Here is a 22,675-nt window from a genome sequence, read left to right as displayed (position 1 = left end):
TTTCCAGAAGTCCAATTCAAAGCTGCATGTATTCAACATACATTAACAATGATTACTTGTGTATAACTATAGGTTCTGAGACACATCACCTCTCATTTCTTGCATTTACTGTCTAAAGTGGGAGGAATGATTTAACAAGGAAGCAGCTGCAAGAACAATGAACAAATCTGAAGTCAAGTGACATTTAGAGTTCAGCAGTCAAATGTATTGTGCAACTAACAATTATATCAAGAAATGAAGCTTCTGATATGAGAGGTGTGTTCTATGCTATTTTCTGCAATGAAAGATACAAAAAGCTAACCTTAAAGTGAAAAAATGCTATATTATTAACACAATGGACTCCAGGACATACATTTTTCTTTCTTTTTTTTTTTTCCCCCCTGTTGTCTGGGCTAGAGTGCCGTGGCATCAGCCTAGCTCATGGCAGCCTCAAACTCCTGGGCTCAAGTGATCCTCCTGCCTCAGCCTCCCGTGTAGCTGGGACTACAGGCATGCACCACCATGCCTAGCCAAAGGACATACATTTTTTCTCCCTGCCCAACTTCTCTGGAAAAAAAATTAGGAGCTAGCTGGAGTGGGGAATCTGTGGCCTCAAGAAAACATGTGGCCCTCCAAATCCCCAAGTGCAGCCCCTTGACCAAATCCAAACTTCACAGAACAAATCCCTTTATTAAAAGATTTGTTCCGTAAAATTCGGATTCAATTAAAAGGCCACACTCAAGGATCCAGAAGGCCACATGTGGCCCCAAGGCCATAGGTTCCCCATCCCTGCAAGTTGCTTGTTTCCTTCCTTCTTTTCTACATTTTTAGAGAATGACTAAAAAAGCGTCAAAATAACAATGTTATTATATTCAGGAGTCAATCTGTTTGGGTTTTCTTCTTTGTGTCAGTGATTCCCTAAGTAACAGGGTAGATGGACTTACAATAATTGCATATGCTTGGCTATCAGGGAACTAAGAATGTATAGATTTATTTAATAAATCTGATTGGCACAAAAACCTAATAACACTAGGGAAAAATACAATTCATTGCTGGTAAAGAGTCCGAAATACCATCTTTCTATTCCTAGATATAAGTCATTTGGCACAAAAAGTCTTTCCTTTCCTCCTTCCTTACTCAAAAAACAAATTGGCTACTTTTTTATTTGTGAAATAAAATATATAAGCCAAGAAGTAAGTAAGCTGTAAGAAGCTACTTGAATATTCCCATTCACTCAATATTTGAGTGCAACCTTTGTGATAAATCCAAGTTATAGGAGCTGAGGACATAGATAAAGCAGAGAACATAACATACGAAAGTCCTCACCCACATAAGACTTACTTGGAAAAAAGAAACTTTTTAAAATAAAATATATAATATGTTAAGTATTGCCAAATGGATGGAAAAAATAAAAAAAAAGAAGGGGATATGGATTACGTACGTAGTGGTGGGAAAGAGGACTGTAATTTTAAATAGGTTAGTCTGGAAAGGTCTCCCTGAAATGGTACCGGAGTGAAAACGTGAAGGCTGTGAGCACGTCGATGCCTGCCCCCACCTGCAAAGGATTTTCCTTCGTTGAAAATTCCCATGAGTTGAAAGATTATAAATGTCAGCATTTATTACCCTTAAAGAAATATTAGAATCCCTGGAATAATACTCATAGAGCCATATGGCAGGAGACTAAACAATTTCATTCACAGAATACATTTTCTTTAATTAATATAAAAGACAGCAATGTTCCACATTTCACATAATATTAAAAAAAGTTGTAAAACCTTCTAATAAGTTTTTAATGAAAATAAATTTATTGAAGGGTAACAATGACCACAAAATTAAAACTTCCAAATCATTACTGATGCCTTTTGCATTAACAATATTTGGAGGGTAAGTGGAGAAAATATGAAACAGAATATGGACATTTTAAAACTACATTTTACCCAGCCTTTATCTTTTTGCTAAATCTTGTGCATATTAGAAGATATATTCCAGATGGTTGTAAAGATTCTGCTAAAGTTATACTTCAAAGATGCTAAACAGCCATCCACTAATTATATGACATTGCAAATCCGTCCATCTGTCTACAGAAATAAAATACGCAATGACCCAATCAATGAGTCTTTCTAGGTAAAAGATTCAGCTATAAGAGAGAACATTAACAGAGAATTAGTGATGGTGACCAGAGTATCAGTATGATCAAGAAAGATATAAAATTATTCAACATAATTTGGTATGGTTAGATCAGTGCAACTCAATATGTCAACAGCTGGGTACATGATCCAGAGCCCTGTTTTTAAATTCACACGGAACAATCCTATTTCAATCAACCTGTAAAGTAAAAGCGCTAAATCCACATTAACATTATAACATACATCTTACAATAATACAAAGGCCAAACCATTATTGGTACTTTTTTTTTTTTAAAGTGCACAATTTAAGAAAACTTCACAAGAGTGTGCACTTTTGAAAGTTATGATTAGTGTATACAGTATAGACAAAACAGGCACCTTCATTGTAATTTTTGTTCAATAAATAAAAGCACATTAACAAACAAAGAAGGTAAGCAGCACCTGAAGCCTTTGACATCTGAACTAAATGCTGGTACCCAAAGGGTCTAGCCAGTTAAGTTTCACTAAGAGGCGCAAAGAAGGAGCCGTTTTTGACTTAACATTTTAATTCTAGTAGAGATAAGAGCTTGTGTGGGCTTACAGTCCTGTCACCTGACGGTGAGTGGCATACCAGTCCTTCAAATGTCCTATACTTTGGAAAGCAGACCTGACTCTGGAGCACTCGCCTTAATTAGATTCTGAATTTCCTTGAATTTTGGATGGTCTTTATCAGCCACCAGCTGCAGCAGAACAGCCTCACTCGTGGTCACTATGATCCCAGTTCGAGCAAGACGCTTTAAAAAAAAAGGACAAGGACAGATCAAGAAGTGAGCGTGGGCGTGAACACTATTTTGAAACAGCAACAGTGCGCTGGGACACAGTAATTAGTATCGTCTCCTGAAACCACGGTCCCCCGGCCATACCGCCAAACTCAAGGACGCGGATGGATTTCAAAACCAGCCATACCACAAGGGTAATATGATTATTCTCAATACTACTAAAATAGATTAGAAACAAGTAAAAGGAAACGGGTAGCCAATGTTTGACCTTTATGTGCCAGGAACAGGAGAATTATCAAGGCTGATAACCGTAAACATGAGAGAACAGAAAGACGGAGAAAAGCACTGAATATTTAGATAATTTTAATTGCTATTTCCTGAACACCATTTGCAGATCTGCGCTTCCTCTCTCAGCCATTCATTCACTCAGATGAGGACTGCTATTGACTTACTCCTAGATTTATTAAACTATTTTATTTCTATTTCTACTGAGATTTAAAAAAAAAAAAAAAGGTGTCTCTGATCACATTTCCGCTCTGTAGCTTAACTGAGACACGAGATCATGATGTATGTTAATATTGAAGCCTGGCATTCCTGGCGTTTAGCAGCTGTTTACCTAAGAATGGCGGTGGAGAGTAACACTTCTAAAGCTCCATCACGCTGTGCTATGAACATAATTGTAGCTGTCTACAATATTTCCTTAGTAATTTATTATCCAATTTTATATAACTTAAGTTTTTAATTGCAATAAAATTATAAGAATTAAAACGATTCTTAATTTCTCCTTTCTGCCCCCAAACATCCGACCTATAGCATGTGAGTTCTTCCTATAAGAATCCCCCTGTGGAGAAATGATGGGTGGCAGAAGAGCCCTGTGTGAAGTTTAACAACGTGCCACCAGATGATAACGGAGCCACCACCACTGCCGCCACCATAAACTCTTTAGAATCACTAAACAAGACTATATGATTTTTGGTTTTTTATTTTTTGAGATCCTCCAGTGTTCCATGTACGAGCTGGCCTATGAACTGCCTTCTCTGCAGGATTGCTACATCATCTCTTTCTTGGTTCTCCAGGGTGGTGAGGGGCAGCGTGTGGGACAGGGGAGGCCCTTGTCGGAGGAGAAAGAAGAGCAAAGGGCAGGGGGACAGCTGAGGCAGGAACGGAGGTAGCTGGCAGCAGCAGGTGTCTGGAGGCCCTGGCTGGTCATCCCTCTTCCATTATTCCTGAAGCAGTGAGTCCCATGTTGGGATTACAGGTAGAGTTTTAATTTTGTTAAACTATTTTCAAGTTTATTTAGACTATTGAGTTCTCTGGTCATTAGGTACTAAGTCTCAGCAAAGATCTTTGGGTGATTCCCTGACAGGTCCAAGAATGTCCTTGCCACACTGCTCCACTGGAACTACAGTCACTAAAGAGAGAAATCGCAAGCAGGGCAGAGGGAGAGAAAGGCAAGGGGAAGGAAGGGAGGGGGGAGAGGAGGGAGGAGAAGGGAAAGGGGTGAGGGCGGGAAGGAGGAGAAGAGAATTCTACAGCAGAGATTAATTCTCTGGATGTATTTGTTATCTGTATGTGTTTCCCCTGAGGGGAAAAAACGGACAAACTGTTATCACAAAAAGCATCATTGCAACCTTGGTCCCCAAGCCCCAGTCCCCAGCTCCTGGCTGGAGGCCTGTGAGGGGCCCGGCCTCAGCGCTCCAGCCCTGCCCTGCCCCTGTGGAAACACTGTCTGGGGGAAACTCGCAGGGGTGGGCAGGCGGGCCTCACAGCTCCCGGCGCCCACGTCACCTCCTCCCTGCTCCAGCCTTGCCCCTGCAAAACCTGTGTTCCATGAAACCTGCCCCTGGTGCCAAAAAGGTTGGGGACCGCTGCGCTACAAGAACCATGAGAAAAGAAGTGGTCTGAACCCGTTCCTAGGCAAGTCAGAGGGAAAAAACCCAGGAAGCACTTGCACAGCCAGGACGCCCCCGCCAAGGGGAAGCAAACCTCCCCTCAGGAGCCCGGACACCCGCAGGCCCACCTGCCCACCGACTGCCTTTCTATCGCTAAGGACAGAGCTGGGGCTGTAGGCTTAACCTCCTCATTAGCAAGGAAACTTGTACCTCACCTCAACAACCAGTATAGAAAAGCGTGCAGAACAGCTAGCCAGAACTCTCTGGAAATGGGAAAACGATAGGGGGTTATGTAGGAAGGGAGAGGGCAAGTTTGGAAAATTACAAGGCTGCGTTATCCCTGAGTTTGTTTTAAGACTTGTGGAAATTCTAATTTCCTCCTCCTTGCTTTTTAGTCAACTGACTATCATACAAAACCCTTCAAAAATGTCAAAAGCGCTCGCTTCCCACTGGAAGGCAGGGAGCCAATGCACGCGCAGGTGCGGTGCAGACGCGCGCGAGCGGCACTGAACGTCCAAGCCCAAGCCCCGCGGTCCCGGAGCAGCCATCGCCCGGCCCTGCAGCCGCGGACCCTCAGTGGTTCGGCGTGGATCACAGATGGTCGGTGTCTGTGAGCGTGCTCTGTGCTGTCCACTCCAATCTGCCAGCAAAGGTCAGCTCTCACTAATCTGTCTCTAGTTCCTAGGTGAGGCAGGAGGGAAAGCAATCTGCTCTGAGATCCAAGGAAGAAATCTGCCGAGCCTGGAAGAGGCCGGTCCACCACGTCCAGCCCTCCCTAGGGCTCTGCTGAGCCAAGCCCGGTCCATTCCACCCCAGCAAGCCTCACTGATGCTGAGAGTCGGGTCACCATGGCAGGGACAGGGTAGGATGCGTGTGACACAGAAATACATTTTAGTAAAGTGACACCTACACAATATTACTTAGAGTCGAGATTGAGATGTAGCCAGTACTGATCGGGTTTTACACTAATCTAGCCAGGACCCTCTATTAGGGGAAGGCATGGCTGAGCAATATGGGAACGTTTTAGATCCGGTTTGGACCCTCCCACAGGGCCTGCCCTGCCCCAACCGGAAAGGCGGCTGGGCAGAGAAAGCACAGCAGCAGCTTTGCAGAGATAGCTGGCAGGTTCCTGCCACCACCCTGGCAATACCTGTCACAAGCCCACTGTCTCTCCTGGCTAAAAAAGGGGCAATGAAAACGCCAGCCGTTTAGTGCACACAGGTGCATGTACATTAGGCTTTTGAAGTTCTTCCCCTGCAAAACCAGTCCAGCTTAGGCCAAAGGAAAGGTTGCTCCGACCCACAAACCTGAAAATGCAAGTGCACAGAGTCATGAAAGCTTCAGAGTTGGGGGGAAAAAAGGCTAAACCCATTAAATTTCCAAGCAACACTAAAACTCTCCAGAAGCACAAGGACATCAAGTTCAAGAGAGGGTTTGATTCTATATTATTCTGCATTTACTGTACAATGGTTAGTTGAAAGAAACAATGCCTTTCAGAGGACACGTGCTCAGAAAACATTTACTGAAGAAAGCCCACGCCTCAGATCCTGGCACAGTGAGGCTTCAGTAATGCTAACGATAAATCTTACTAGTGTGATGATCTTAATAGGCCATATGGGCAGACTTGGGAATTAAACAGTTATGTTCTAAAGGTATAGAGCAGAGGGGGAGCTGACCACAATGCTATTTTAACTTACATAGTTATAGGAAAAAAAAAGAAAACTTAACATCTTTCCCCCAAATTTAGGGGCAAACTAAATCACCTTCATATCAAATTATTTAATAAGACTAAGAGGAAAAGTCCGTAATCTGGCAGGCCCTCCCTGTCACCCCCTGATCTGACCCGTGACAGCTCCTCCTCTCACTCGCACTCTGGAGCCGGAGAGAACACGGCTGCTCTGGGCCCTTCTGCTCCGCCCCAGGTGACAGGTCCTTCCCTTCCCTTCTCGGAACTCAGGACTAGTCTCTTCTGGGGCTTGGAAGTTACATTCTTATACATTTCTGGTAAGACTAACCTCACGAAGACAACCGACCATAACAACTAGGGAAAAAAAGCAGCAGCTGGCACGTCAGTACTGACTGTGTCTGCACTGCACTAACTGCCATCGATTCCTATCTCACTTCCTTCTCACAAAAATCCTGTGATACAACTGCTTTCACCACTTCCACTTCACTAATGAGAAATCTGAGGCACAGGGGTGACATAACATGCTCCAGGACACAATTTCACAAAACACCAGACCCTGCATTCAAACCCCCCTTATTCAACCCCCCACCCCCTGACTATTAGGACTCCTAATCCTTAAGATTACAGGCTGCCTGTCAAAGAAGGAGGTCCGATGTATGTTTCCGAGTCCTGTGGGAAGACAGAATTGCCAGCAATCAAAATTCTCTGTGATAAACGCCATAATAAAGACATGTCTAAGAAACTTACATGAATGTAGGGAGAAAAGCCCTTAAAATGTCTTTACAAGCAAGACAGGTTTTGTTTTGTCTGTATGATTTTAGCTTTTTACGTCCGAAGTTCTGGACCTCAGCATTATAATAAAGGTCCACCCACAGATGAAAAGAGCAGCTCGCTGAGGTGGTGAGGGCCTGACGGTGCAAGTGTTTAAATTTGGGTTACTAAGGAAACTTGAAAAGTGGAAGTTGATTAATTCATGACTGTAAGCATGGCTTAAAGATCTTTGCTGAGACTTAGTACCTAATGACCGGAACCCAATAGACTAAATAAACTTGAAAATAGTTTAACAAAATTAAAACTGTCTCTACTTGTAATCCCAACATGGGACTCACTGCTTCAGGAATAATGGAAGAGGGATGGCCAGCCAGGGCCTCCAGACACCTGCTGCTGCCAGCTACCTCCGTTCCCGCCTCAGCTGTCCCCCTGCCCTTTGCTCTTCTTTCTCCTCCGACAAGGCCCTCCCCTGTCCCACGCGCTGCCCCTCACCACCCTGGAGAACCTCTTGGCTAAAAAGACGATTTAGCAATCCTGCAGAGAGAGAGAGATGATGTAGCAATCCTGCAGAGAAGGCAGTTCATAGGCCAGCTCATACATGGAACACTGGAGGATCTCAAAAAAAAAAAAAGCCCATATTTCCCATTCTCAATAAAAAATAAACAGTTAAAGAACCTTGCAATTAAATCCACATGTACATTATTACTCTAAAATCATTACAGAATTAGAATTAAGTATGAAAGAAGGAGAGAGAGAGGGAGAGATCCAACATGGAGTGAATATTTCCCAAGATTATGTGGTAGTTTGTTTTTTAACAGTCTTGGAATAGAAAATGCTTAAGACAGACTACTGTTAGGCAATAGTGACAGAGAAACATTGACTCCCTGACCTCCCTGACTCTATGGGACATTGTGACACCCTAGGGTCACAGAGCTATGAAATACTGTATGTGAATGGTGTCCAGTCAGTAACATACTCCCTAGTCCCAAAAATTCAAATCTGAGGAAACCTAATATAGTTGTCCCCCAGTATCCACGAAGAACTGGTTCTAGGAACCCCCACCCCCACCCTACTGCCAAGATCCCAAAATCTGCTCAAGTCCCTGGTATAAAATGGCATAGTGTTTGCCTATAACCTATGCACATCCTTCTGTATACTTTAAATCACCTCTAGATTACTTATAATACCTAATACAATGTAAATGCTATGTAAATATTTGATATATCTTTTTTATATTATTTTTTATTGTTGTAATGTTATTTTTATTAATGTTTTTTCCCCTGAATATTTTTGATCCACTATTGTTTGAATCCATGGATGTGGAACCCATGGATACCAGGCTTAGGCCCACTCTGCCCAGGTTTTTGGCTAGATCTTGGCTGAGTTAAACCCAGGTGAGCTGTTTTCAATTTGCAAACTTCTAAACAGCTCAGGTTACGCTTCTTGGAATCTCTCTTAGTCTATGTATAAAACTAGAGCAAAGTAAGGACAAAAGATGTAAAGGAGCTTTTGGCAACACTGGAAGTCCAGATCTAGGGAGGAGACAGTATATAAAATAGGATATGGCAGGGAGACCCCAAAGGTGGTCAGCATAAAATCAGTGAGTCTGGTATCGTCAGACCAAGCTCAAATTTAGGAGGTAAACCTTTCATTACGAATCCAGTACTCTTCTAATTTATTTGGAAAGCTTGACAAATGACCTATTTTCAAGCAGCACAATTACCTCCAGAGCAAACATCCTGTCCATCATGCTTCTGGAGGATGTGGCGTCAGCAACAATATGGACCTCGACTCCCCGGCCAACCAGCTCCAGGGCAGTTTGTTGGATGCACACATGAGTCTAGCAGGAAAGTAAAAAAGCACATGTAATGACACAGTAAACTAGAAGTGTTTTTACAAAGGTGCAACAACACCATAAAGCAGAAAGAGCACCGCAAATACAAGAACCTTGCTCTACATCGAGCTTTGCCCCTGCTTAGCTGGGTAATCCTGACCATGAAACAGCATCTCTGGCTTTGGATTACTCCTTTGTAAAATCAAGCATTGAGTGACACCACGGTCTGATACTAGGGACCTTAAACATATTCTTGGAGCTCTGTGAGAATTTCTTAAACACTCTTCTCCATGTCAACGGGATGACCTTCCTGGAGCTGCCTACTACCACTCAATTCCGGGGCCACTGCATTTGGGTTCACTTCTGCCTTCACACCAAGTGCGCAACATGCACAACGAGCCTGCGGTACTGCAGACAGAGAGTGGCGGGAAACTGAGTCATTACAAGCTCCCGGTGGTGAAGGGAGGCCAAGTTAAAGACAACTTACGACACAAGCAAAAAATACCCGGTTCACATCACCAGCAAATGTTTATACACATCCCATCTTTGTAGGTATTAACTTGTAACAATTCATTAACAAAGAATATAAGTAAAAACACGCTCCAACAATAACTGAGTTATACATACAACCAATGAGAGCACATTTCAATAATGCCACGTCAACCATATCTTCACAAGACTAGAGCGTTCTGGAGACTTACCAGCGGACACCTCATTAAAATTAGCATTGGAGGAGTGCCCAAAGATAATTTTGATTAAGCATAAGGTCTAATTATGATGAGCAAGCAAAACAAGCGGCAAAGCCAGCAACTGCATTTGCTTTCACATATTTATACAAACAGGCTTCCTCTATACTGTCATTGCTGAACTCAAAACACAGAAGTATTTAATGTACATCTAAATCTGAGCCAGTACTGTTCTATTAGTAAAACCTACCACTATAAAACCTACTTTTAAAATATCATAACTATATTAAATTATTTTTGTTTTTATAATTTTGTTCATAATTTTTAAAATTTTAGTTTTATGGTTGTTTAAAAACTAGGAATAAATCAGTTGAAATCAGCATTAGGAAATTCATGAGTATTTTTTTCTTGTAAAAGGATATGTATATGATTCAAATTTGAAGGACAATGAACTGCATGACCTCTAAGGTTTTACTAGCACAAAAATATGACCTAAGTCAAATCCTATAATACAGAAATAAAAATAATGCCTTGATAAAAATATGTTCCAAAGGTAGTGGTTAGAAGTATAAGCCCAAGAATCAGGCAGCCTAGATTCAAATCCAGCTCTATCCCTTACTTGCTGTCTGACCCTAGGCAAATTATATGACATCTCTGTTTTTTAGTTTCCTCATTTGTAATAGGAAGGGGCTTAATGAGTTAACAGCTATAAAGTGCATAGGTCAGTGCCATGAAATACTGAACATTTAATACATGGTGGCTGTTTTTCGTCATTATCATCACCTACATGGCAGTCTACACCCAAATTGCATTCTGGAAATATCCAGTTTTCTATAAATGATATTGTGCTCAAAACATAATACCAGGTACTTACTTCTACTCCAAATAATACAACACTCCTGACTCCAGGAATTTCTGCCAATGCTGCTTCTACTTCTGGCAACACCATTGAAAACTTGGTCTTTGGCAGTACCAGTTTTACACCTGTTAAATCAATTTCTTGAACAGTGCTTCCTAGACCTTTAGGGTACTGTTCTGTTACAATAACTGGAATTCCTAAAATCCGGGCCCCTTGCAACTGAAAAAATAACCAAACACAAAAATAATTAGCAATGTACATATGTGTGTATACATGAATATATATTATGCTAGAGCAAACTGAAAAAATAAAGAAGCATACCAATCTTTGTCCAACACTAATAATATCCCCAAAATACTTGATGGCTGGTCTGAACCTTTCCTGCATATCGCAGCAGAAAAACACAGTGCTTGAAGGTGTAAGATTTCCCAGAGTAGTGAGCTGAAGAAAAAAGAAAAAAGAATGATTTAGCATTTGTTATACAATGACATTTATTTTCGGTGGAGGTCACTAAAGAAGACAAATGTTCCTATTGTTTGACCCAGTAAGTCAATTTCTACAACTAACACCCAAAACAAAGTATCTGAATTGCAGGGAAAAAAATTACCCAAAAAGATGATCTCTGAATTGCTTTCAATAATGAAGATCAGAAATAAACCCAGGGCCAAAAACACAGAAATGGTTTAACAAATTTTAACATATTCACATGATGAAACATTTTTTAGCCAATTAAAAAACATGTATGTATATATATTCTCAAAGAATTTGTAACATCTAAGAAAAAAAGGTTTAGAATATAATGCAAATACAGTATTTGAAAATATTAATAGTGGTTATATAATTAGGGGTTTGGGAATTTTTTTCTTTATACCTTTCTTATATTTTCCAAATGTTATTTAAACACATTTCCTGAATGTTATTTAAAAATATGTTTCCTTTATAACCATAAAAAATGTCACAATACTAAAAAACTTAAATTTGATGATGGCACTGCTTATGAGTACTAAAAGTAAAATTTAAAATAATCCATGGCAGAGACCAGGGAACATAAAAACTAAACAACAACAACAACAACATCAAAAAAAAAAAAAACAGACAGAAACAAATCCAGAATTACAGCTAACATCAAGACAGAAATATTAAGATGCTATTCTCAAGAATAACTTTTAGAGTTCAAAAAAATGCAATGAAATAACATGCACGCACTTCATCACTGTTAAATGAACTACATCTCCCCTGTAATTATCCTGGTTTGCTCCCCTTAAATCCGCCCACTGATAACAATCATTAATGATAGTCTAGAGGAGTCTGTGTCCCAATGACAAGGTGGTGCCTTCCCCACCAGCACAGCCGTACGCCCTGCCTTAGCATCCCTGCACGCGGCAGACTCTCAGGAAACAATGACTACATAAAAAACGAATCAGCTCGTACTTTATTTGATCTATGTCCTGGTCTGAGAGACTCTGGCACTTTAATCTCCCTCTGGTACTGACTCTATAGATGTGTACTGACAAACCAATATAGCATAACACCAAATTCACGTTAGAATGTGAGAGCCACCTCTAATTCTAATGCTATGTATAGGGTTTTCTTACATTTCCAATAAAGTATGATTAAAATAAATATTCAAGCATTGGATATTCTAGCTTTGGTCATTTCCTTACTTAATTTTTTAATGCAAGTATTATGCCTCCATTTTGGTCATTTTCAAAATTCGTAACTATGATATGTTTATATAAGGAAGGCCAATTTTTGTGAATTTAGGATGCTAGTTTAAAAACCAGTCACTATTTATTTCTGACTACGTATTTTAAATTCTCAGTAAACATGAAATGGCTCAAATCTACATACTTTCTTTTTTATAAACATGAATCATGGGTTGGTAGTCATTCACAATGTGTTTCGGGCACACTGTATACAGCACTGTGTCTACAGCTGGCCTAGCTGAAATAGCAGTAACTCAAGACGATCTCACGATTCTACAACAGGTGGGAAGCAGCCAGTATGCAAAATAGAACTCCGGCAGTTACACGAGTGTGGTGGTGGCCATTAACTAGCATGTTTAGGGCTTACACTTGCTTAGAACTCCAGCTCTCAGATCCTATCTCAGACTACATTGACTAACTTTGTATACATTCCTAAAACACTTGGTTGTCTGGATTCTAAATTCACAAAAGGTTATAAATAGCAAATCAGAAAAGTAATTGCCAGGGGCAGGCAAATTGACAGCAGCAAGAAACAGAGAAAAGATTCAAAATACAATAAAAACAGATCAAAAACTCAAATAGTTCTACAGGCTACGCCTCTGGTGAAGAAAGAACAAGCTGTTATAAGTTAGGAAAACATCATTCTAGCACATTAATTTTAAAAGTGTTATATAGAATTTCAGGAGGACTACAATATACACTGGTCAAAATATTTTAAGTAGGGCTATTTAAAGGAGTAAAGCCTTACCTATCCAGAAATCTTAAACGAACAGACTTGTGGTCTCTGGGAGTTCTCGTTACTTGGTGCTTCCCTGCACCTCATTTTAGCTGTGAGGTCTGCTCTCTGAACAAGAGACCACATCAGATGTATGTCGTGTTAGACACAAGCCGAGGAGGTCACAAAATGCAGCCCTGAAATCCTCACCACCATGCAAAACCTTTCTAGCATAGGAATTCTTCAACTATAGACTTTCAGTAAACAAAGAAACCATAGAGACTAAAGAGGCAAGGCACATTTACATGCAAAGACTGGTTATAACTTGGTGAATCAAAAATGCTCTACCTTTTATACTCTCCACACCCCCTGTTGTGACGTGGGAAGTATCTAGGTGGGTTTCACTCTCCATATTCCTTTGAATGGGGCTGCACTTAGTGGTTTGCTTCCTAAGAATGTAGACGGGAACAGTAACTTACAGTGGAGAGACCTGGCAGACGTGTCTCAGTCAGGTGATCAAGATTAATATAATTACCAATGTCATGTTGATAATACGCACCCTTGATATGATGTGATGAGGATGACCTTCAGGATCTTCCTCTCAAAATCCTACAACCCCAGTCTAACCATGAGAAACACATCAGACAAACCAAAATTGAGGGACATTCTACCAAAATATCTGACATAAACCTCAAAACTGTCAAGGTCACTAAAAACAATTAAAGTCTCAGAAACTGTCACAGCCCAGAGGAGCCAAAGGAGACACGACAACTAACTGTAATTGGTATCCTGGGCTGGTTCTTGGAATAGAAAAAGGACATTAGGGAAAAGCTAGTGAAATCTGAATAAAGTGTGAAGTTTAGTTAACAGTAAGGTACCAATGTTGGTTCCTTGGTTGTGACAAATGTACCACAATAATTTAAGATGTTAACAACATGGGAATCTGGGTACAGGAATATATGAATTCTCTGTACTGCCTTTGCAATTTTGTTGTAAATCTAAAACTAGTCTAAAATAAAAAGGTTAATTTAAAAAAATGGTCTCCCTATGCTATGGTAGTTGGCGAAAAGATGCTACTTTAGAAATAACCTTCATACCTTACAAGCTAGAAAGGAGGTTTTGAGGCTACCAAAAAACAAACTGAAAAATGCTAACCATGTCTGACCAATCTACCCAATCCCCTACCCCAAACCCACATGAACTCCAACAGGCTGTTAAAATGATATAGCTCTCTATAATTCAGGAATTTCTTACTTTGACTCATTAATTTCTCTTAAACCAAAATCTTTTAGACAACTAAAAATATGGCCAGTAGCCAAATATTTGTATGTCACAACTGCAAGATAGCCCGATCCTGCCACAGCAAATTATAAATGAACATGACCAAATTTCACCAGGAGTATTAATAAAAGTGTAGCGGTTGCAGATCACTGCATATTCAAGAAGCATGAAGAAATCACATATAAATATATGTGTGTATCTACACACTTTCATATATCTACACACCTACATATATTCCTATAAATATACATGCTAAATATACAAATATATATACTTAATATAAAAAGTTGATCACAGCCAATGACTTCCTCAAATAAGAGTTCAAGAGATTAGATTCAAGTATAAATGTTTTGTCTACCCTCTTAAGAGCTGTCACAGCTGGGATTTGACCTTCGATTTCATCTTCGAAATTACCACGCCAGTACCCACCCTTCCTCACCACATGTGCTCTGACCATGTCCCAGCATGACGGCTACATGTGCACAGGGCTCGGCAGTCCCCTGGTTACCCAGGACAGGCACACACAGGGTACCCGGCCCGGTTAGTGATAAACTGCACACCAGTTCTATTCTCTCCACAAAAGTAACGCATGCGGAGTAATGTGTTGAATTGCGTCCTCCCAAAATCATATAATGAAGTCCTATCCCCTAGTACCTCAGAAAGTGACCGTATTTGGACACAGGGTCAGTGCAGATAGAGTTAGTTAAGACAGGGCCATACTGAAGTAGGGTGGGTATCCAATCCAATGTGACTGGTGTCCTTATAAAAAGGGGACGTACAGACAGAGACAAACGTGCATGCAGGGGAATGCCTTGTGAACACCAGTGGAGACTGGGGTGACCAAAGATTGCCAGGCAACCACCAGGAGCTGGAGAGAGGCGGGGAACGGATTCTCCTTGCTGACACCTTGATCTGGGACTTCCTGCCTTCAGAGCTGTGAGAAACATTCCTGTGGGTTTGCAGCACTTTGTCACAGCAGCCCCTAGCAACCTACCACAGTGAGTCATCTGTACTACATCTTCAGGAATGATCACAGTGCGGAACTGTAAAGATGATGTTTTAAAAAGTTTGGTAGTGCATGAGAGTCACAAAATAGCAGTGATCTGCTTGGAGGGAGTTCAAAAGGGGGTGCAGGGTATCATTATTTCCCTCCGCTGTGTTCCCAAGGAAATCAGATTACCACAGCTAGAGTGAGGCCTTGCTCTAACGTCAACTCACTTAAAACAGTCCGTGATTGGCCTTCCCCAGGTTACAAGGATGCCCTCAACAGCACAAGATGGCGGGCATTAGAATCTGAGTCCAAATCTCAATTTCACTAATTTCAATAGGGGAACTAGGGTAAATCATTAACATTTCCAAACTTTTTCTTATCTGTAACACAGCAAGAAAAATAGTATCTGCCCCATAGAGTTATCTCAAGGATTAAATGAGCTTCATGCAAACAATCAATCAATGTGTTAGGCTATTGTGACATCCCGAATCTATGAAACACTACACTCTAAAACTCAGCATATGTTAAAAAAAAAACAACTTAACTCTAATGAGGTTAGATAGTCACTATTATGATCCCTGTAGAAACCTATGAATATGTAGAGAGAAATACTGCATAACTTGTTATGATAACATAGTCTGCAGAATTAGGAAAGTAATTCATAAAGTGGATTTCCAGATGTCACCAGACTTACCACGTTACCAAGACAAAATTTTTTCCTGGAGAAACACATTTAGAGCTTTTTAATTTAAGCTGCAAGAGGATAATTATTTTGCTTTTATTTTTAAAACATATTCACCTATTGCAAACATTGATGTCACTGGCATAAGGTGACAACTCTGGCTTATCAATTAAAGTCTGAGCTTTCTCACTCCTGAAGGGAGGCCAGCTGTCCCCACCCACCCCAAGACTGAGGATGGAAGGATTTCTGAGACTGTGGCTCCGACTGGGGTGAGGGTGAAGCTGGGCAGAGCCCAGGAACACAATGACATCTGAATCTACCTTAGGATTGGCTAAGTAAAGGAAAGAAAAAAAAATTCAAATGCAGATTATGGCTCCTGCTCTGAAACACAGTTATTTATAGGTATCCTCTAATGTATTCACAAGCAGCAAAAGGTACACAATGCTTTGGGTATTATTCCAGAACATTGTATTTTAAGTGACACCCTCCCTCTCCCTTCTCCCATCAAACCAGTGGGATGGAGACAGTATCACAACCTCAGGATCCAGCAGTCTTTTCTCAGTGTCCCTGATAGCACACCCACCCCCAAGACGTACCATGCCTGTTTCTCAGACCTCTCAGCATTACCTGGCCTACCTGCTCTTCTGCCCACACTCCCGGCAAACATCCTGAAATCAGAGACCACCACCTTCAAAGGAGCAAGACAAAGGCGGACCAGATTCCTTTCCCCCTGCCTTCCCTCCTTTCCCACCGTGAACTCTTCAGCTTCTTCTAGCTATAAAATTCCCATGCCCCTGTTTAAAATATTATTAATAATAATAATAATAGTAATAAAGTTCCAAGAAAATGAAAGCTGCAGCAGAATCCGCTCCCAATTAACCGTCTCAGGAAAAGGTCAAAATAACCTTCCCAGGGAAGCCTTTATCCCGTGGCCACACAAAGCTCCCGAGCCTTTCCTCCTGGGACAGAGGGGATCCCTCGCCAGCACCCCTATCGCACGCCCATCTCCTGCTCTCCGCTGCCTGGTCCTGCCTTCCCCCGTCACAGGCTGGAAAATGCTCTGGCAGTGGCATGACATCAAATTTACATGAGTTTCCACAGTTAAATGTTTCCATTAATTTAAACTTAGAAAATACCTTCTGAAAAATTAAAACTTGTAAGTCATAAAAATGACCTAAATTCCCACTATATAATCCTCTCATTTACATTATTTCCCCTGTGTCTCCAAATTCATCAGACTTCAAGCATTTGACAAAGTTGCTGACACATAAACCATGCATGAAACATGAGCTCTGCCTTCAGCTACCTGAGCTGTCAGCAGACATCCAGACATTCTGACAGAATATTTAAGAAAAGAAGACATAAAAAGTTACCATAGCCCAGCACTGGCAACGGGGGTCTTAAAGATCAGCTCCCTCGGAACCGCTCACCAACCGCAGACGCAGCGTGGCATTAAGCGGCCACTGCGTTTTACACGAATAAGCATGAAGGCAAACTCAGACCCCTGTGCAGACTAAGAGTACTTTCCAGAATAACAGTGTGTGAGCCTGGGGCACGGCGGCTCCGGAGCCAAAGTCTGAAGAAATAATAACTCATTCTATTTAAGCAACGGACTGTATGTGGCCAAACTCGTGCTCCCTGACCCCGCCTCACCGAAGGGGCTACCATTTCCCACAGCACCACTAGCAGATGGGCCACCATGTCTTCCTACCAAAGAACAACAAGCAGCATCAAGACCAATAAACAAATAAAAGCTCAAGTTTGTGGCTTGTTTTCCAGACTGCTCAATATTCTCATTAAGCACGAAAACAGGAATTCTCTGGTTGGCTGTGAGGGTCTATACATGCTTTGTCATGTAACCTGGGGCAAATTCCTAACCTCTCTACCTCGGTATGTTCTGCTCTTCCCAGCAGTGAAAGAGCTGGCTTACAAGGTAAGGAACAAGAATGGACTCCAAGTTTGCATTCACTGTGCTGGGCACTTACAGCGGCCACTCACCCATCCGCGGAGTGAACTCTGTGGTCTCTTCTAACCAAAACACGTCCATGTCTCTAGGATTATACAGTTGGGTTCCAAATAATATAGTATAGTAGTCATGAAAAGAAATATATTTCCTTTCTCTTCTTAGAGAACATACACGCGTGTGTATGTGTGTATATATCTCCTTATACAGCTATAAACAGGTATCAGAAAGTGTATAGTATCTATATACCCCTTTACATTATCCACTTCTAAGTTAGGAGAGGCATCTGGCTGAAGAAGTCAAAGTATTATAATTAGTAAAATGAGGTAATACAAAAGAAAAATATTTTTAATTATTTAAAAATATGAAGCATATAAAGAGTAAAAATATATAACCGATTCTCAAGAATTCTTGTACTATTTGGTGAACAAATAACATTTTTTAAAAGATGGAACAAAGTAATGCTATTATAATTATTATTTTAAACATCACCACAAAAAATTAACTATATATAATCTCCTATACCAAGCAAAATACCTCAAAATCCACAAGTGACCAGGATTATATAATACCTTTTGAGAATGTACAAGACATTTCAGGCATATACATTACATTAATTTCTAGAATGTTTAATTAAAAAGAGTTGTCAGACCAAGGTCTTGAAATTTTTAAAATATCAGTATCCCACCTTGGTGGGGGAGGGCCTTCAGAGGAGGGCGAGGCCCTAGTTTGGCATATTATTGCCTTAAGTAAGAGCCCTTCCAGCCTCCCAGCCATAACAGGAAATGCTTCACAAAGAAGTCTGTATCCTCAGTATAGCTCCGACCTTTTCAGTTAATATTTGGATTCTTGCCTTTATAAATGTATTTATCAAAGGTGTATCCAACATCTTAGGCATTTTGGCAGCAGTAATCTAAACAGACGGATAAGGAGGGCTGCACAGAGGTGTCAGATGTGAAAACACCAGAAGGCACAAAAGTGGGGGGATCTTAAGGACCTAAGAACCACAATTCTCCATCTGGGCAGCAGGTCAAATCCTGGGGTGTAAATAACTATCTACCTGCTTCCTGGCCCTCCATGGGTGGACAGTGGAATCTCACAGACTTTGTCCTCTGCACACAGGAACTTTATCCAGGTTAAAGCACCTGCTTTGGATGCTTCTGGCATAGGTGAAAATTCACCAATTTATCTGTCAACTACAGCTGAAAAAAAACTTGGGAATAATCCTCAGAAAATGACACTGTTAATGGGTACAAAAATACAGTTAGAATGTAGGAATAAGATTTAGTGTACAGTAGCACAACAGGTCAATTTACTTCACAATAATTTATTGTATATTTCAAAATAACTAAAGGAGTGGATTCGGAATGTTCCCAAGGAAATGATAAATGTTTGAGGTGATAGATATCCCAATTAACCTGATTTGGTCATTACATATTGTATGCTTGCATCAAATGTCGTATGTACCCTATAAATATGTACAACTATGTACCCCTAAATTTTTTTTAAAAAAGAAAGAAAGTAACACTTGAGTATTGAATCCCCTTTAGCCCCAAATCCCACATTTCAGTTTGGTCTCCAAAAAAAAAAAAAAAAAAAGACTATCGGTTTCTCAGCTAAAGAAACAATACTGACGTTGTATTACCCAAATTATACCTTATGTTCTTTCCTTTCAAAAATGCAAATTCTCCAGCGAATCCTCTGATCGTTAAGAGAACAGAAGATCGTTCTGTCTAGTATTGGAGCACAGCTTTTAAAAAGCAAATAAATAAATAAAATGCTATTCAGTAATCCTCGGGTATAACTTTCAGCCAGCAGGACCAGGAACTGAGGTCTAGCTCAAGTTGGGCATCTAAGAGGATACTGCAATCCTGGAGGCAAATGTCTTTTTCGGTGTAGGTGATACAAATGTAATCAACAGAACCAGCCGACACTGGATTAGGAGGAGGATAAGCAAATGGTTACTTCAGTTGAGGTTTGGGGCCGCTTAAACCCAAGGACCCGAGAGCCTGCGAAGGGGAGGGGAAAGGGTTTGGCTCCTACAAGTTTGCGTCCGCAAGCGGTTAACACAACTCCAGGAAACAAACCCTAAGACCAATACCCCTCGCAATCTTTTTCCCGTTCTGCTTCGCCCATAACCCGAAACAAAAGCACGGCTACTACAGCACAGCTCTCCGGCTACGCAGGAGGCTGGGACCCGCTCCCGGCACGCAACGCGGACGCCCGAGCTGAGGACCACACACGAGGGGGCGTTCGCGGGCGCCGAGACCAGCCCGGAGGCCCCCGCCCCCGCCGGGCACAGCTGGTGACCGTCACCTTTGGACAGGCACGTTCCCCGAGGCTAGGGACAGCGGGGCGGCCCTTCCGACTCAGCCAGGCGCGCAGGGCCCAGCGCCCGGGCGGCTCCGGGCACCTGAGGAGCGCAGCGGGGACGGGGTCGGCACCGGACCGCTCGGGGACAGGGAGGAGCGGCGGGGCGAGCCATCTCCGCAGGACCCACCTGGATCTGCAGCGGCACGAGGCGCACCTTGCAGCGCTCGCTCACCGCGAAGCCCTTGGGCAAGTCCACGTACTGGCCCCACTCCTCCGCGAAGAGCTGCACCACGAACTTGCGGTGCATGTCGATCTGGTCGCCGTACAGGCTGAGGAACTTCTGGATGAGCAGCTCGTAGCCCGCGCCGTGCGGCACCGACGAGGGCCGCGCGAAGACGGAGAAGCAGAAGAGCACCGGCACCGCGCCTGACTGCGCCCCCGCGCCCACGCCCACGCCCACGCCGCCGCCGCCGCCGCCGCCGGGGAGCGCCAGGACCGCCGGCTCCGCCGCCGCCATGTTCCCGGAGTCTGCGAGCTCCGGCGCGAGGCGCAGGCACAGCCGCCGCGGCCCCGCCCCCGCGCGCCGCCCGCCCGGCCGCCCGCGCGGGAAGCGAAGGGGCGGGTCCCGGCGGCCGCGGCCGCGCGCTCTGCTCCCCGCCCAGGCGCAGGGCGGCCCCGCGGAGGGCTGGGCGGTGGGCCGGAGCGCGGAGCGAGGGAGCGTCTGCGCCGGCCGCCCGGGGACGCCCTGCCAGCCTCCCGGGCGACCTCGCGGGAGCTGCCGGCCCGCCGCCCCTTCCCGCCGCCACCCGGACGTCCTGGACAGCTCCTCGTTGTCACGCAGACCTGTGACCCGCCCGGGCTGCCCCAGTTGTTCTTGCCTCGGTGCTCCAGCTCACCCAGGGCTTGTGACACCCCTCCCCGCTCCGCTCGCTTTCCAACCAGCGGCGCTCCCGGGGAGTTCAGCGTGTGGCCGCGGAGAGGAGTGTGCTGGGACGAGTTACCTGTTGGTTTGTGCAGAGCCGCGCGGTCCTTCTGGAGATGGCAGCGGCATCCTGACCCGATAGGACATGACTGGTACCCCGTGACGAGCAGAATTTAACGCTTCCTTAGAGGGCAGCCAAGGCTCAAGTTTCGTCATTTTTCAGCCCCATAGAACACAATTATCTCTAGTAATGAAATTGACATCTTGACCTCCCTTTATCTCAACCTAATTTTCCGGAGGACTTGGATTTGGAATGCAAAAATATAAAGAAGCTTAAGAGCTAAAATCTGAACTTTATATTCGAACTGAGGATTTCTGTTTTAGAGTAAAAGAGATCGCCTTTGAATAAAAATGCTCTGCCTTACCCACGTGGTGAGACACTCATGGACTGGATTTAGGAAAGCATACGCTACAAACAAAATGTCCTTACCCCGGGTCCTGGGAGGATAGGCCATAGGTCAAAACAGAAAATTAGATTTTAGGTATTAGTAATAAGCTTTAAGGCAGGGTTTCTTAACTGGCACTGTTGACATTTGGAACGAAAATTTCTTTTTGTGTGTGGGGGTGCGGGGAGTGCGTCTTGTGCATTTGTAGGCTGTTCAGTAGCTTCCCCAGCCTCTACCCCCACTAGATGCCTAATAACTGCTCCTCCCCCAGTCATGACGATCAAGTATGTGTCCAGATGTTGCCAAATATCCCCCAGGGGACAAGTTTTACCCCAGTTGAGAACCACACTGCTTTGATGTAATCTAAGACCTGCCATTGGCCTTTCTTGCTTACTTGTACTCAAGCTCCTGGAAATAGTCTGTTTTGGGGATTCTATCAAACTTAAAGAAATTCCATTTCAAACGGTTGTCTGAACCCATCAGACTCAAAATGATACTTTTGCAGACATAACTCCATTGCAAGGTCTTCCATATGCACAAGTGCTAATTTGTGCTAATAAGTGAAATGTACCTCCTCTATGCTGACTGATTACAAAAAGGTACCTATTCTGGATGGACTAATAAAAGTGTTCCTTCCACCCTGATAAGACTTTCCGGGACAGAGCAGTTTGGACATTAGAGATTGGCCTGGACTTCAGACACCCTGAACAAGTATCTTTGCATCTACACAATCTTCTGTGGTGTCTGTGAGTCAACATATGTCATTTTGCTCTCAGATTTTTTTAATTGGGTTTCTGACTTTCAGTAAGGAAAACAATTTTCATATTCACTGTACTACCTAAGATTGGCCTTTGGCAACCTAACTTAACAGTGCAGTCTCTGTGGTAATAGCACGTCGAATAGCATTAACAAAATAGATACTTGACGGGCACAGTCACAGAGTGCCAGCTGTGTATCAGGCACGGTAGCACTCTGCTAGAAAAGGGATGTGACTAACTTTCACTGGTAAATTACTCTTCTCAGAAATCTAATTATTAGAGAAATAAATCTTATAAATGTTACTA

At 42.7% G+C, this 22,675-nt stretch overlaps 1 protein-coding gene across 1 annotated transcript; it reads right to left on the bottom strand.

Moving 5' to 3' along the window:
• Positions 1-1,810: 1,810 nt before the first annotated feature.
• ISOC1 (isochorismatase domain containing 1) lies at positions 1,811-20,797 on the bottom strand. Its single transcript, XM_069492175.1, has 5 exons — positions 20,431-20,797; positions 10,914-11,033; positions 10,608-10,811; positions 8,937-9,053; positions 1,811-2,878 (listed from the first exon to the last, which is right to left on the bottom strand). The coding sequence occupies exons 1-5, from the start codon at positions 20,758-20,760 to the stop codon at positions 2,732-2,734; spliced, it is 918 nt and encodes a 305-aa protein (XP_069348276.1). The 5' UTR covers positions 20,761-20,797; the 3' UTR covers positions 1,811-2,731.
• Between the last annotated feature and the right edge of the window lie 1,878 nt (positions 20,798-22,675).

The sequence above is a fragment of the Eulemur rufifrons genome, chromosome 17 (assembly GCF_041146395.1).
Source record: "Eulemur rufifrons isolate Redbay chromosome 17, OSU_ERuf_1, whole genome shotgun sequence".
NCBI lineage: Eukaryota > Metazoa > Chordata > Mammalia > Primates > Lemuridae > Eulemur > Eulemur rufifrons.
Note: the sequence above shows the minus strand (reverse complement) of the source record. Positions and strands in the feature narration are given on the sequence as shown.